General features: G+C 46.3%; 1 protein-coding gene across 2 annotated transcripts in view; it reads left to right on the forward strand.

Annotated features, from left to right (window-relative positions):
- Positions 1-17202, forward strand: part of HACE1 (HECT domain and ankyrin repeat containing E3 ubiquitin protein ligase 1) — a 339965-nt gene that overhangs the window by 290754 nt on the left and 32009 nt on the right. For both annotated transcript variants that reach the window (XM_085611183.1, XM_085611184.1), the window contains exon 23: positions 11238-11351. In XM_085611183.1, coding sequence (XP_085467309.1) covers positions 11238-11351 — 114 coding nt within the window. The remainder of the gene's footprint in view (positions 1-11237; positions 11352-17202) is intronic.

Genomic DNA, 17202 nt, shown 5'->3' on the forward strand with positions numbered 1-17202 from the left:
CGAAGTGTCCAACTGTTCCTTACATCTGACCATTACCCTTTATCTTCAGTTTGTAAATGAGCTACATTATTAAAAGCCTTTTTAAATTGTTTGTGCTGCATGATGTATTTCATCCCTTTTATGTTTTTCCATGTAGCTTGCAAGGCGGAAAGTTTTTTGTTCATATTGTCTCCATAACATATCTTTCTTTAGTCACTACACTGTTTTTGTCAGTGTTACTTGCAGGAATATTGTGTAGTACTTCTTTAATGAACATTGTAGTCTTGTAATTAGAAGACATGGCTTATCCATACTACATTATACTAATACTACAAAACTATATTCCTACATGGGCAAAGAGTTTGATCGGAGGCCAAGCAGAGTATCCTCCAAACAGGAAGACCAGCAACTACAGACCAGTTTCTGCATCTTTAGGTCTCATCAAAGAGGTACAGCTTGAATCATATGCAGTCAACGAAGAACCAAGTATAGGTATACCCGTCACAATTGGGGTGTCTACTACCACAATCAAAAATGTAACAAAAGAAATTCTTGAATTACTCAGTCACACGTGATCACTCAGTGCTTCATTTAGGTCTGTCGGTTTTGCCCAATGTGGCATACTAGACAGAGACCTGCCGTATGCATACCAGGCTTTGTCCTGCTCTAATAGTAACAGCCCAGCCCAGACTGCAGCCCAAGTTCATGTCAAACAGGAACCGAAGCAAACCTGAGCAGTTTCAACCTATTTAAACTTAATTGGTGAGGTATTGCTTGAGCCCTATGGCATAGTTGGCATGGGACTCACAAAAGAGCATACATTCTGTGTTTAGAGTGTCTGCTACAAAAACCAACAAAGGAATGCTAGAATTAATCGCAGCCACAGGCGATTGCTCATCCCTTATTGCAGTCCCTCGTTTTTTTGTGCACTGTGCTAGAAAGACACCAACTATGTGCAAATTAGCTCTGGTCCTGCTCCAGCAGGAACAATCCAGCCCAAACCTCCAGACACATTGCCCTATTTAAGGTGTGTGTGAGTTGTCTTGGGTGCATTTGTTGTATTGTGTTCTAAGAGTACATTTGGGCTATGTTTGGGCATCTGGCAATATTTATACAGAGATTCCAGGGACCAGCCTGATTGCTATTCAAAGGCATGCCACCATACAGATGCAGCGTGCCAAGGTCTCCAACAGACTGTGCTGCCTGGACATGTTACCTTCTAACCCTAAACCATTTTGGTTACTGTTGTAAGTATTAGTGGGGGTAAGTAGGCACCTACCACTATCAATTAGGCCACCAACGCAATATAAGGTCCAGACAAAGTCTCAATAAATTATTCCCTTGTTCAGCTTTTGGTAGCTGGCAACAAGGAGGCAGGCTTAATTTAGGAAACAGGTGTGTGAAGCATTTAAAACACCAATACATTAAATAAAGTAGGCACAGCACACAATAAAAATCCACAATCAATTTATAAGAGTAGGAAATATCACGTGCCAGGAAACTCGAGTATTTGAGCGCGCTATAAAACCCTTTATAACATAACATAACATATGATTAAAATGACATCCAAACGACCAATATAAGGAACCAACTATATGAATTTTTAAAGAATAAACTTTCTAGTGCTTAAAAACATTTAGCGTCAACTTGGGACAGATGATCGCGCTTCACTGGGACAAAGTTAAAGTTTGAGGCTGACCACGACAGAGCCCTGGTCGGATACACTAAACGGGAGTCTTTAGTCAAAATTTTACCTTCACACTTACAAACCTTTTCTGGCGGATTTTCTCTCGAGGTCGAGCGGGCCTCTCCAGCAGACTGGATTTGCAGCGGCTTCTTCAGCTTGGTTCAGCGTGAGCTCCCTTTCAACTACTGGAGCTCTTGAGCTTTCAACAGCACAAACCTGAAATCCAGGACGTGCCGCGGTACGAGATAGTTGGCTTGGAAGCAAAGGAAAGTCCTTAGGGCTGTAGTTCTTTAGGGTGCAGCAGGTGCAGTGACTCAGAGTGCAGTCATCTTGCTGCAGATCAGGGTTCTTCTTGCAGTTTGTCAGCAGATCTGAGTTGCTATGTAGCTCTCACATATTTATCCAATGTTCTGGGGCGAGAAGTAGGTGGGCACACCTAACCAGTGGGGTACAGGGTGCTACCCAAATGCATGACCTATCCCTCCAGCGTGACTTTTTTTGTCCCATGTCAGAAAACGTCTGTGTCTGTGCAGGCCACTTATCACCTCATCAAAAGCAGTTTGTCTAAGCCTGTTAAGGGCTGGCCAATCAGGAAAGGCTGCTTAAAGGCTGGATTTTGGCTAACAGAAAACAAAGATCTATAACTTATTTTCTGTCTTGGTTATGATAAATTTCACAATAGCAAGTTGTTGGATTTATCATTACCAATCATTTAAGTCCTTGTATTATTATTTTAGCTCACTCCTGTGAATAGATACGCTGTATTACAGAATTCCCATGTTAGTCTATGGAGCTAAAGGCCTACAATGGGGGGAAAACCAAATTGGTAGTGTTCCCTATCCCAGACATAAAAACATAGTTTGTCTGTGCTTATTTTTACGTGGCACCCTACCCTGGGGGCACCTAGGGTAGACCTTGGGGGTGAATTAAATGTAAAGAAAATGTAGTTTAATACTTTGGAAGTACCTTTAAATCCTAAGTTGAATTTGCATGTAATTTTGGTTAAAGCAGCTTGCAAAGCAGGGCTGACTTTTAAAACAGCAGGCAGCACAGCCTTGCACACTTAAGTGCCTCTAAGCTGCTGGGCCTCTAAACCTACGTGCCCTAGTCGTTAGTGTTCGGCAGTTTGAATGTGGTCTTGGTGAAAATAAAATGCCCTACCATTGACTATGGACTTGGAGGTAGGTTGTCAGTGCCCATTGTAATTATAATAATTACCAGACAACTTTTTAATCAGAGTACTGGCCCTGGGCTTTGTTAGCAGAGCAATCTCTTGTGGTTTTTGCTCCTCACTAAGTCATTTGGCTAAAGGCCTTGTCTTTCCATAAAAGCAAACATTAAATCAGTGGTTCTGCACCACTTTTCCAAACAACCAGAACTTCTTTCACCTGATAGCTGCAAAATCCGTTACCTTCCATCTTGCTTAGGGAACTCAGCTTTACGAATGTCACCTCCTACCTGCTACTGTACCCTATACTTCTTTCCACTAGTCCCGTCATTAACAGCAACATCTTTTATCACTGCTGGTAGTAATGAAGCAGCTGCAGCCTATTATTCACACTGTTATGATGTATCCATACATTTCAACTATAGAAATGATCATAAATTACTTCTGTTGGAAAACTAGGCAGCATCTGTGAGGCCTGCACAAATAACATGATTACATGTGTCCTTCACTGGGAACCAAACACCCAATTGTAGCGCCTGACTCTCAGAGGGTAGCGTTGCAGAGTAGTCTGAGGCTTACTCAAGGGAGGTGGTGTGGGCTAGTAATCGCCATTTGCAGGTGCACAAATATAACACTCAATAATTGATTGTCCAGTCTGTACTTTGCTTTATAAAAGTAAGAGTACATTTATTAAACACACACACCACTCAATACTATGCACCAATTTACAAATATACATAAGCTGTTGGAATTACTTTGTGACATTGCATAACATCGCCACCCCTCCCGCGGGGGGGGGGGGGTCTAGTACCACCACTCCCATGTATGCACATCAACTTGCCCCCAATGCAGTTAGTTGAACAGAACCTGGAGTGAGGGCCCTGCGCACTGGCACCATCCCAGTGGCGACCCACCCCATTACCTCAACAAGCATGAAAAAGGGGTAAACCTGCCTTGGTGACACATGACCCTGACTGAGCATCTCCTACTGACCATAAAGTATGCACCTCTATATCTTAAGGGCTAGCAGTCTGGGGTCTTCACCTAAGCGCAGCAGCAAGAATCCATGTTTACGCATACTTTAGAATGACAGTACTCATGACCTTAGTTGATCATTTGAATGCATTGCAATCACAGGGCCCGATTCACAGAACTAACTTAAGACAAAATCCTAAACTTACTACCATTTTGGTATTCACAGAAGGCACTTACTCATTTTGGTATTCACAGAAGGCACTTACTCATTTCGGTATTCACAGAAGTTAGGAGTCCTAACTTTAGGACTCCTAAATGCCTTCTGTGAATACCGAAAGTCTTAAAATTAGGATTTTTCGCAGTTTAGTAGTAGTATAGTTAGGACTCCTAACTTTAGGACTCCTAAATGCCTTCTGTGAATACCGAAAGTCTTAAAATTTGGATTTTTCTCAATTTAGTAGTCCTAAGTTTAGATTTAGGACTACTAAATTGAGAAAAATCCTAATTTTAAGAATTTCGGTATTCACAGAAGGCATTTAGGAGTCCTAAAGTTAGGAGTCCTAACTATACTACTACTAAACTGCGACAAATCCTAATTTTAAGGCTTTCGGTATTCACAGAAGGCATTTAGGAGTCCTAAACTTAGGAGTCCTAAACTTAGGACTACTAAATTGAGAAAAATCCTAATTTTAAGACTTTCGGTATTCACAGAAGGCATTTAGGAGTCCTAAAGTTAGGAGTCCTAACTATACTACTACTAAACTGCGAAAAATCCTAATTTTAAGACTTTCGGTATTCACAGAAGGCATTTAGGAGTCCTAAACTTAGGACTCCTAACTTCTGTGAATACCGAAATGAGTAAGTGCCTTCTGTGAATACCAAAATGAGTAAGTGCCTTCTGTGAATACCAAAATGGTAGTAAGTTTAGGATTTTGTCTTAAGTTAGTTCTGTGAATCGGGCCCACAGCCCCTAAAGGCTTCACATATGAAATCACAGGATTACGCATATACAGCCAGGCACCCTAGCAGGACTGTCTGGCAACATAACTCCACTTGGCTTATGACATCACCTTACACCAGCACATCACATTAAACAAATGAATTTCAGTTCCTCTGAAAGAAATAACCATTAATAAATGCATTTCGGTTCAGTTACACCACTTCACCTCCAGGGGAGGCCCTTCTCCAGACATCCCCAACTCAGCCCTTCACTCCATGATGCACTTCGTAGTACACCCTCAGCTGCAGAATATACGTTCCAGCCTAGAAGGTGTTAAATGCTGGCTGAGCCCTTGAGGGGTTATTATTTCAGATGCCCCGTGAAACTTATGGGGGGGGGACTGTTCTCCTTTCTGCTGGGGGAGGCCCCGGTGCTCCTGCAGCCCCCATGCACTTCCTTTCACACATGAGGGTGACCCCCTCCTCTGGGGGCCAACAGGCGCCAAAAACGATGTTCTCCCCATGCCTTGCAAGGCATTATGGGAAGCTTCGAGTGCCTTCCTATGCATAATAGATGAGCGGCTCTCCCGCTGTGCCGGGGAGAGTTGCGCTGGTGGTGCCGCCGGCTTCGCCGCATCTTCCTCCCTCAGTGGGGGGCCCGGTCCCACCCGGACCCCCAGGTGCTGCTAGGCGGCTCGGGGAGCCCACCCCCAGCCACTCCTTCTGGTTTCTGGGGCCCGGTCCCACCCGGGCCACTCGCGCCTCCTCTCTTCGTGTTCGGGGTCCCGGTCCCACCCGGGACCCCCGCATGCCTCTGTGATGGAGGGCAGCCTGGGGAGCCCACCCCCGGCTGCCCCCGCTGGCTCCCCGCCCGGCCAACACCCTCGCGTGCTGCCGCGGGAGCCGGCACAACTCTTCTCATCTGCCCGCTCCGGCGGGCAGACACGCAGCATCCTCCCGGGAGCGGTTCTTCGGGGGGAGTACGACGGCACTTCCCCCCCCCCCACCTTCTCCACACTCGGGGGATGGGCTCCCGGGCCCCCGAACATCTTCGGGGGGCGCGACGGCACTCCCCCTCACTCCGCATCGGTGGGGGCCAGGGTGGGCTCCTGGCTCCCTGCCTAGGGCCACCTTCACGGGGAGCGCGACGCGCTCCTCATCCTCCGTTTTCGGTGGCGGGCCAGGGTGGGCTCCTGGCACCCCGCGGGGGTACCTTCACGGGGTGCGCGACGGCGCACCCCGACTTTCCTTCCTTGGGGGGGGCAGCGCCCGGGACCTGACCCACCCCGGGGGCAGTTTCAAGACCGGCGGCGGAGCCCCACATGCTTCGTTGTTGGTCCCAGCAAAGGTCGTGTACCTTCTTTGGGACATATCTCAGCCCCCAGTGGTCCGATCTCCTCCATTTTCGCATCTTCTCGCTCCTGGTGGTGCCCCCCAGCCACTGGGAGAACTCGCCTTCGCCCTCCAGGTCTCCAAGAGGGTGCCTTCTGAAGGGAACGGTCTTCACTGGCTCCCTGCGTCAGCCTTTCGCCTGGCTCTCCTTCAGGGCCTCTCTTCTCCCTGCGCAGAGGCCACTGCTCCTGCGCACCGGTCTTGGAATCTTCTTCTGGTGCTGTTAGGGTCCTTGGGGCAGTCAGGGGGTCTCTCCTTCCAACTGCCCATTGTGCCAGGCCCCAGCACCTTCAGCCTCCGCAGACCACACCCCAGAGAGACCTTCTCTTCCTGTGCAAGCACTTTTTAAAAGTTGAGTAGGGGGCTGGCAGGAAGTCCCTGTTGGTCCTATCAAACAGCGACACATCACTTTCCTGCCCCTTCTCCCTCCTCTGGGTTTGTTCAAAATGGCGTCGTCCAGTGTCTCTGGCCGCATGGCCTCTGAAACCCAACTCCTTCCCTCCTTGGTGCAGCCTGGTGCCTGGCACCCAGTGACAGCTGCTAATTAATGAGCCTGTAGCCCCTCCCATCTTCTCTTCGTGGAGAGGAGGCCCTAGCTTGTTGTAGAAAGGTTATCAATCCATCCAGCTGAGGTCAGCCCTCAGCCTGGGTCTGGTCCTGGCTGGCTCAGAGAAATATGACCGTTCTGGATGACCCAAAAGCAGTACAAATATGACTTTGGACTCTGCAGAATACTTCTTTTCACCTCCAATACAATGGACTTTAGTGCGTGTCTGGAAACTGTAGGCCTTGTGGAAGTTAATCTAGCCATGGGCCCCACATTCCCTTAGGGGAATAATGAAGTGAAAACACAGTAAAACACACTGACTTTCCCTGGCATGTTTCTTTCCAGCGTATAAAGCCTATTCCATGTCACCACCCAATACTGCATAAGTCCTGCCACACCATTCACTTTGTAGCTGCTGCTGGGCTGCGCACGCTAGAAATCTCCCTTCGCAGCCCGTACACGTGTGCCCACGCATGTACCCATGTGTCTGCATGTAACCAGCCTGGTGTCCCTTACTCCAGCTGCTGCACAGTGGCCTGGTCAAGCCAGGGGAACACCAGTAAAATCCACATGCAGTCTCTTACATCCTGAGTTCACTGTGGGTGATTCTCAACTTATGAAGCTCCCCCACAGTAAAAGCTCAACAATTAGGTGCTCAAAAAGCGAAAAATCCGGGCGGCCCATAGTGTCAGAACCACCTTCTAACACACGCCGCGCCCAGCTGATTCCTACAGGGAAGAAGTAGCCACTCTACATGGGTACACTTCCCGTAGCCAGCGATAACTGGTTATAAGGGGTTCTGATCAGACCCCCCTTACTGACCCGTTATCTGCTTAGACCACCTACTCCTCACATCTATGAAATCTCCACCCATGACAGGGATCTCAGACTACCCTAAGAACCCTCCGGGCTCTAGGTTAGGTACCTCTAGGTCACTCAGGGTCTACATGAACTCAGCCTCACTAGTCTCACCTTTGCCCATGGGCATGCAACACTATGCCTACCAATTCTCTGGACAAGGGTCCAGTGCCTCAGCACTGATGCGGTCTTCTGGGATAGGTCTAAATCTCATCCCCTGGGTCACTAGCTGGTCTCCCTTCCAGAGTTTGTTCCAACCAGTACCCTCTCTCCGTTTTGTCCTTGCACCCCAAAGATGCAACCTCTCTGGACCCTCACCCTCAGCCTGCTGCTGAGGTCATTCTGCTGCCACCACCCTTTCGGGATGACTGTCTTCCCTAAAGAAAGCACAGCCACTTGTGCTTCCCCACACAGAAAAGCACCCTTTGGCCACTGGCCTGGCTCCCTGATAGGACCTCAGACCGGCCTCACCACCACACTGGCAGTGCCAGGGAGGAACACTGAGGGTGCCTCATCAGACATCCTACAGCTCATTCCCCCCGTCAGTAGCTCCACACGGAAACTACCCCGGGAACCTAGACCCCTTCCTTGTTCTCCGCTGCGAGAACAGGGTCTATGTACCCTTCCCTCCAAGAGGTGTGCTCTCCTCCCGGAGTACCCTTAGAGAGCCTGTGGGCCCCGAGTTAGCTAGACCCAGGCCCACCTCTCATGGCTCTCCCCGGTCTCCCTGCAGCGCCTTGGGAGACCGCCCAGGGACCTACATGGTCCCTGGATGGCGTGCACCACCCCTTATGAAGAGCAGGGTCCCTTCACTTAAGATAGGCCCCACCTGCCTTCAGGGTAGTACTACCACTCTCAGCCCGGGACCCTAAAGATCCCGACTAGGCCTGCACCACCCCTTCACAAACCACAGGGTCCCTTCACTTAAGATGGGCCCCACCTGTGTTCAGGGTGGTACTTCCTGGCAGAAGTCCACCTCCTGCCTCGACCCCCATACTTCTGGTCCTGGGGTTCAAGTCCCACAGGGCCTACCTGACTGGTCACCAGCCACCCGACCCTGACACCTTAGGGTCCACCACTAACCCTTCACCTGGAACTAGGGAGCACATCGCCCCCACTCAGATCTCCACTGGGTCAGTTACCTAGCCCCCCTAGGGTACCTAGGGGCTACCACTACACACCACCACTCCAGAACTACCCTCCTTGGGGGCCACCCACTACCAGGGGCCTCACCAGTTGCTCACCTTCCCCACCAGTTAACCTGGGGGGACCTGCCGGACACTCAACTTTACCACACCCTCCTCCCACTGTGGGAAAAGGTTCTTGGGGTTCCCCACCATGGGAACCCCTGGGGCGCTACTACCCGGGGTAAAGAAACCTTCTGCCCCACCCTTCCAGTGGTTTTGGCCTGCGCCATTAGCAAGAAACCTCCAATGGGGGAAGGATATCTGGGGCCCCTCCTGTGGAAACCCTCCCTGCCCTTAAAAAGCGCGGGAACCTCCCAGGACCCCTACTTCTCCTGTCCCCCTTGACGGTCAATCCACCCCTACACCCCCACCTGTGATGTAGTTATCAGTTGCTGTCCCTATCTCTTGAGGAGACACCCTCCTCATGCAGGTGTAGTGTATTTAGTGTTAGGGTTCAAAGGTGTACAATATGGCTTAGAACATTTGTATGCAATCATTTCCTGGAAAGCACCATCCCGCTAGCACATTATAATCAACATAGCGCGGTCATATCAATACAGCTTACATTTAAACCACAATAACTTCACATGACACACATGGGCGCGGGGCTTTCCTTTCCCATACCTTTACTTCATATAACCAAAACTATGAACCCTTCTCAGAGCCTTGCGCTCTTCCATTTTCTCATTGCTGCATAGGTAATGTGTGGCAAAACTGGACTTATCAAATGCTATAAATGCACACCAGAATGGGATACTATGTTTCCCGCCGGTAGACACCAATGTTGGAAAACGAGGCAGCATCTGTGAGGCCTGCACAAATAACATGACTACATTTGTCCTTCACTGGGAACCAAACACCACCTCCCTTGAGTAAGCCTCAGACTGCTCTGCAACGCTACCCTCTGAGAGTCAGGCACTACAATTGGGTGTTTGGTTCCCAGTGAAGGACAAATGTAGTCATGTTATTTGTGCAGGCCTCACAGATGCTGCCTCGTTTTTCAACAACTTCACTGTGTAATATAATTTTGTATTTGCAGTACTCTGCTCTAGCATCCAACGATGTGATTAGTTCTATCGTAAACCTACGCATTAAAAAACATCAGATTGTTTTTCGCACAGAAAAGGAGATAGATGAGACTTGGTGGTGATGTTGCCCTTTACTGGGATAGACGTTTTCATTTGCCTTATTATTTAACTAAGATTTAAGTTGCAATGTTTAATCCGGAGTAAAGTAGTTTAGTAGTACTGCTTTAATCAGAGAAGGAAGGGTTGGGTGTGAGAAGCAGAGAGATGGCAAATGGCACAAAGAAATTGATTTAGTTCGAAGTGATGGGTAGGATGGTATCAGACGGAGAGGACAACATTTTTTGGCCCAGTTTAACCCAATTATTTGAACGTAGTGTTGCAACTATATTTGCTCTGCCATGTTGTGCAAGGGGGAAAACAGCTGAGAGCCTAATTTACTAAGATGGTCTTGCTGCTGTCATTCCTATGCATGGGCAAACTCAGGAGGATCCCTCGCATGGATGTGTAGTGTGCCCTACAGCACCCATGCAATACATCCCGTTTTTTGAGAAATTAACAAATTCCCCCTCGTTTCCATCTGCTTTCAATAGGCATTAGTTTTAGACGCAAAGCCTTGTCTCGCTCTCTTAGTAGATCGAACTTTGCATCATAACCTATGGATGTTTGCGTTGAGCCACCTCAGTAAAGTCTCCTTGATGCAAAACAGCAGAATTTGTTTTTTGAACTGAGACCAGAGTACCTGGATCATAAATACCTGCAAGACTGTGCATAATTTTGCGTCATTTAGAGTTTGGGATTGACAGTGGTGGTAACAGGAAATTGCCATTCCAGTCCCTGCTAAACTCTTCTATTTACTACTGGGGATTTATTTAAATTGGCATATTTAGAAAATGTATTTTTATTAACTATTTTATTTTTTTTGCTACTGGTGTTGCTTTCTCACACGTCTATAGCCATTACTATTGTAAATATTCTGTCTGGATTTCTAAGGGTGGTGGTATCCAGAGGGCATGTAGAGTTTGTCAGAATTCATAATCTAAATATTTGCTTAAGAGACTACAGTTGCACCAAAAAAGGCTGAATGTTGGACATCCAACTTTTGCAAGTGGGCTTTAATACCGTTTGCTTTCATTTTTGTTACAGAAGACATAGTTGCTTTTTCTTCACATGAGAACTAATCTACAAAGACTGAGTAGTAAATACCCCTACAGTTCTTTATTGTATGATGTTTATCCTGATATAACCGATCTGAGTGTAATTCATTTGTCACCTAAATCCATTGTAAATAACCAAAGTGTTTTCCTAATCCTCCTTCGATTCAGTCTGCAGGATTAGGATCTGCAAAGTTACCCTGGGTCCTAAGATTATAAAGCCTCCTATCGTTTAGCGCACTCACCTGTGACTTGCAAGCATTTCAATTTTTCCTTTTTATGAGTGCCAGATTTGGAAAAGCTCATTTAATGTTTTTTCTTTCCAGTTCTAGAGTACCTCATGGAGGCTTTGCCTTCATCATGGGAGGCAGTGGATTGCAGAATTTCACAATAGCTGCTGTACCCTACACCCCGAACCTTCTCCCCACATCAAGTACATGGTATGTGAAATAGTCTAGTGTCAATTTATCCGGGAAATTGATCAAAGGCATTGCGTTATTTTCAAATAATTTTTGTGCATCTCAAGAACATATAAACAATGTAACCCACTTAAGGAAAACACATTTATGCCTGACAAATTCCATCTTGGATTACTTTTGAAGAAGAAAATAACCGGGCCCCTGTTTACAACGTCCAGTTATTGCGATTGCATCCTACTGCATTTGTTTGACCCCCTGTGGTCTGGATTTAATTAATAAGCGCTGTTTAACTTCTGAACATGAGAAATCAGCATGGCATAAACTATACATGCAGATCCGCTGAGTGCAATATGGTGTCTATTACCATTGTTGAGAGAGAGGAGGGGCAACGTGACCCAATGGAGGATTTGCAGCGTCTGAATCATGGCCCGCCTCCCCACACTCAGCCATAAGTACCATATTGCACTCAACACATCTGCTTATGTATATGCCTCTCTCTCTATATAATGCGTTAGACAGTGACGGTCACATCCGTGTAGTTATAGTTAGGTCAGAGTTACTATTGGATGAGTGTTTTTCTGTTTTGGTAATAACTTTAGCGCCGTTTGATGAATCTGCACAAACCATTCCCCAAGACAAATGTTCATCCATCTTGGTTCTTTCATGGACAGTTACGCACTGATCTATCATGCAGGGGCCCAGAAAAGGGGTAGTCCTAAAGTGCTATTTCCCATCTTAATTCCGATAACAAACTTTGTTGTCTGATACAGAAGAATTGCATTGCACCGAATTTGGCCAAAAGTTAGAACTTTGCTGTAAAAGTAAGCTTTTGTTATTTGGTATAATCCGTTCAGATTTGTTTTTTTAGAAATACTAGTTTAATGAGGAACTTGGGTTAGGCATGAATGGGATAAAAAATGTAGGTAGTGTCCCGATATGCTCTGATTGACTAATTTAAAGGAGAGTAGTCAACATGAATAATTTATATTTGCAGTCACTACAGGACTCAGGAGTTTGGTCCCTGCACCTTGATAATGAATTTAAAAAATGTAAGGAATGTAGGGTGTGAACACCCTGATCCCTAGAGGCCTATGGGGGGAGGAGCAGGAGAGGGTCCCAAGGGGTTGCCTTTTGATTTCCTAGCCACAATATGGCCAACATGTTGTGGCAGCCATTACAGGACTCCGTGACATGGATGGTATTATAATATACGGTAGTGAATGCCTGGTTTGGAGAGTAAACATTTTTTCACATATAGGGTGAAAACCAAATTTTTGTCACAATATTAATCATTTTTTGGTGGTGTTACTCTCTTTAGGAATTCTCATCGGTTCTTAAGTGATGTTACTGTGTGAAATATACTGTCTCTCTCCTGAGATTTGATGAATAGTGTTTCAGACCAAACTTTCTCATGATTTTCTCATGGAGAATATGAAAGGTGCTCCAGAAGCTAAAATGAGAGCGCCTTTTCTACAAGTTCACTCTATCTTCCGCCATGTGAGACTAAAGTATGATATTCTGAGTAAAACATACTTCCAACAGCAGCAGCAACCCTTCAGTTGATTCCCCCAGGGTTTTACTTTAGCTTCCTACAGTGTTCTAACAAACAACTAGAGTGCTAGTATTCTGTATTTATGACAAGTGTGGCACACCTGACCGGCAACTTGATGAAACAAAGCTGTAAGGTTAAATTTATTTCCTCCAGAGGTGACTGCAGTAAAGAAACAAAATAAGGGGGTCCTTTTTTGTCGTGGAATTTATGATAAGTGCTCTAAAATGCTAAAATGACACATTTTCTGCAAGTTCTCAAATTTCTTCATCATTCATATCAGTATACAGTTCTGAAATGCAGAAAGAAACGTGCACTTCCAACACCATCAGCAGTCTGTCAGTTAACTTCCTAGTAATCAACTGAAGCTTTGCCACAGAGTTTTAGTGGAAAAATAACAGTCTATAAATAAACATTGAGACGTTAATGCAGGTGTTAGAAATCGGGTTTCTGGTTGGCAGAGGTATGCACCCTGTCCAAGCAGGAACCACAATCCTCGTCAGGGTATGTCACCACACACCGTAAATAAACCTGTGCTCACCCTCTGGCACCTTGGCACAGAGCAGTCGGGCTTAATTTAAGAGGCAATGTGTAAAGTATGACTAAAAACAGTGAAAACATCGCAGAAAAGACTCCAAACCAGGTTAGAAAAAATAATAAAGAATAATTTTATAAATAAAACAAGATCTAAACAACAAAAATCCAAATAGTAGAAATAGAGATATGAATTTTTAAAGATTAAATGAGAAAATAGCGCTTAGAAGCAATAAGTGCCTATTTGGGATATCTGGTTGCACAGGAAGGGGACAAAGTCAAAAGTTCAGGGTGATGGAGCGTGGGCCGGATACAGGGACCCTGCAAGGCCCACTGAACAAAAGTACATAGATCCTTGTTGCAACAGCAAAGCCGAGCAATGCGTCAGTGTCGATCCCACAGTCTAGGTTGGTGCATCGATTTTCTCCATGCAACCATGGTCCTGCGCCTATTCCGAAGATGATGCGCTGGTTCTGAGATGCGCCTCTTCCAAAGGCTGATATACTGGGTTTCTCCACACAGTTGAGGGGATGCATTGATTTTCTCTGCAGTAGTTCTGAGTGCGATGTGCAGTTCCTGTTCCCGCAATGCGGCGATTCTGCTCTCGCAGCAGTGGATGCATTGGTTCCGCTGGAGCAAGCACCTGGGTCCACTTCCAATGGGCCAGGGACAGGAGTAGGGTCGAAGACTGGTATATCCCTGAGTCTTCATATCAGCAGGCTAGTCAGCTAGCCCTTGGAGCTACTCTGGGTTCAAGTGATGGAGGTCCAGTCTTTACCCAGTCAGAGAGCAGAAGGCAGCAGTCTTCCAGAGCAGCTGTCTAGCAGAGTGACAGTCCTTAACAGAGAGCAGTTCCTCTTCTTGGCAGAGTGGCTTCAGGTCCAGTAGTGTACTGGCTTGGTGGGGTGTGAGACCCAGGAATTATACCCAATTGTGCCTTTCAAGTGAGCGTGACTTCAAAGAAGGGTCTTTGAAGTGTGCAGAGCTCCTCAATTCCTGCCCAGGCTCCTAACTGGACAGGGTGGTGGACAGGACACAGCCTATTCAGGTATAAGTGTGAGGCTGTGCACATCTCATCCCTCCCATCCACCCAGGAAGTTCAATTAGATCACACCTGAGTTCCCTATGTGTGTGGCTGTCTAGTGGGAATTCACAAAGTCCAGCTGTCACCCACCCCAGACTGATCAGAGACTGGCTGCAGACACAAATGTGCTCAGAGCAGTAAGATGCCAGCCTTCTAAATGTAAAAAAAAAGAATGATGGACGGAATGCTGAACAAATCAAACATTCAGCCCCAGTATCAGTTCTGGGTTTAATGCATTGTTTTTTTTCTCACCAGGCCACCCTAGTTTGGACCCAGCCATATTGAAATTCTTCTTGACCCTGCTCCCTGTGGGAACAATCCAGCCCGAACTGCCAGGCCAGGTCCTCTCTGGACCAGAAACCATCATCTTGGGACCGGTTTCGGGGTATCACCCCTCATCAGCCAGGCTAGCTTGAATTCAGTGGCACAGTGAGCACAGGGCACAGGTCTGGGCATACACTTCCCACTTAGGACCCAAAAAAATCTTTGGGACAGAATACTGAACAAATGTAACATTCACCCCCGAGTCACAGATCTAGGTTTAATCCATTATTGGTTTTTCTCACCACCCCACCCCAGTTTGGACTAAGCCCTGTGCAATGGGAACAGTCCAGCCCAAACTGCCAGGCATCTAAAAGTGGATTTACAGAGTTGTAATGAATTTTCGTCTTTACCATTGAAGTGGATTTATCATTACAAATCCATAGGTATACATCATGACAGATCTGCTCCCTCTTAATCAGGAATTCCAGCCTATTAAGTGTTATATTATCTTATGAGAGGGTTAGATCCCATAGTAGTGACAACCTGATTTGGCTTTACCAGGACATGTAAACCTTACAAGCACATGTCTTATCTTTTAATTACATAGCACCCTGCCTTTTTGGCTATCTAGGGTCTACCTTAGGGGGTATCTAATAAAAGGGAGGTGTAAGGCTTGGCAAGGAATTTTAAATGCCAAGTCGACATGGCAGTGTAAACTGCACATACAGGCTCCGCAGTGGCAAGTCTGAGAGCAAAACCTCACCACCGACATCCAAGGATGCTAATACTTCAGCACACAACCACCACTGATGGATTGCCAACTTCGCCGACACACTGGGTCCCCTAAAGAAAGCCCCAGGCAAGCGACACTCGAAGAAAGCCAGTTGGTTCTCTCCTACTCTTCATGTGTCCAGATGAACCTCTAGTCAGCTCAAGAAGAGATGGAGGAGAAGCAAAACCCCGGAAGACCACTTAACCTTCAAAACCGTTGTCACTGCAAACCACCACCTCATTAAAACAACAATGAATGCAGCCCTACAAGAAACGATCAATGCCAACGCACTCCATAGCAAAGATATTTGCGCCATGGTCAAAGAATTTGCCAAGCCCAGTACAGAGACAGCATACATCCCACCCTCCCAAGACCTCTGCAACAACCTCAGCACCTTCTTCCACCGCAAGATTAAGGAGCTATACAAAGGCATCAACAGCCTCAATCCCAAAGACCCTCTTACCCCACCTGCATCCACCACACCAGACCCCAGCAGAACCTGCTCAGCTGGACCCCCCTCACCGCCGATGACATCCTCAAGAGCATGAAGAGCATCCACTCCAGCGCAACCTCAGCATCACATCTTCAACAGAGCCAGCATCTCCATCGCCCCCAAACTCTGCAGCACCATCAACTGCTCCATCAACTCTGCCATCTTTCCAGAAGACTGAAAACATGCAGAGATCAACCCCTTGCTGAAGAAACCCTCTGCTGACCTGAAAGAGCAGTTAGAGAGGGGTTAATGTTAATTTTATAGGGTTCTTATATAGCGCCTATCACCACCGGTCTCTAAGCGCTAGACAGAAGACCACGTGTTGTGTGCGTGTGTGCGACACACACATAGTGCAAAAAAAATATATATATATATATTTATATTATATATACCAACCAAAGGATACAGTGACATTATTGTTTTGCCCTTATTGGGGCTCTTCATTTGGTTGTAGCTTGGTTCCAATGTCACATCGAGCAAGAGACCCTGTGCCTGGGCATACTCTTGCCACTTAGATCGGTTGGAATGCTACCCCGAGTGATTGCCAGCCGTTGGACTTATTCCAAACATCCTCCCATCACCTTTTGTGCACATTTATGTATATATAATTAGTGATATCATCAATGATGTTGTTTAAAGCTAAGGAGTACGTGAGTGGGTCTTAAGTCATAGTACACTAAGCTATAACTGGCGTATTTCGTGTGTTTTGGGAATTTGTAACATTAGTTCTTGACAGTGTTACCCACGCTTTGATCATTAAAATATTTATGGGCATTTGAATGCATGCCTGAATGAATCGTTGTTTCTACAATCTGTACAAGTATTCTTGAGCCCTCCATGCCTCATCCACTGCCTTTGGGGCACCCGCCACAAAACAAATAGTTAGAGAGAGAAGAGAAAATCAAAATAGACCTAAAGGGTGTCAGCAGACAGTACAGACAAATCAACATGAGCATAGTGTTCCATAACACAACAAACAAATTATGTCATGAGTGATGTAATATGTGAGGTCATAATCAGTGTATTCCGGGGCCGTAGGTTATACTTAGCTAAGGTAACTAACTGCTGAATTTCACTCGTTTTGTACGAGTGAAATTTGACCCTAATTCTAACATCCCTGTAACCTTTGTTTTTTTTTTCTGTGAATTTCTAAGGTTTTTTTAATTCTATTTCCTA

This window comes from Triturus cristatus, chromosome 6 (assembly GCF_964204655.1).
Source record: "Triturus cristatus chromosome 6, aTriCri1.1, whole genome shotgun sequence".
Taxonomy (NCBI): domain Eukaryota; kingdom Metazoa; phylum Chordata; class Amphibia; order Caudata; family Salamandridae; genus Triturus; species Triturus cristatus.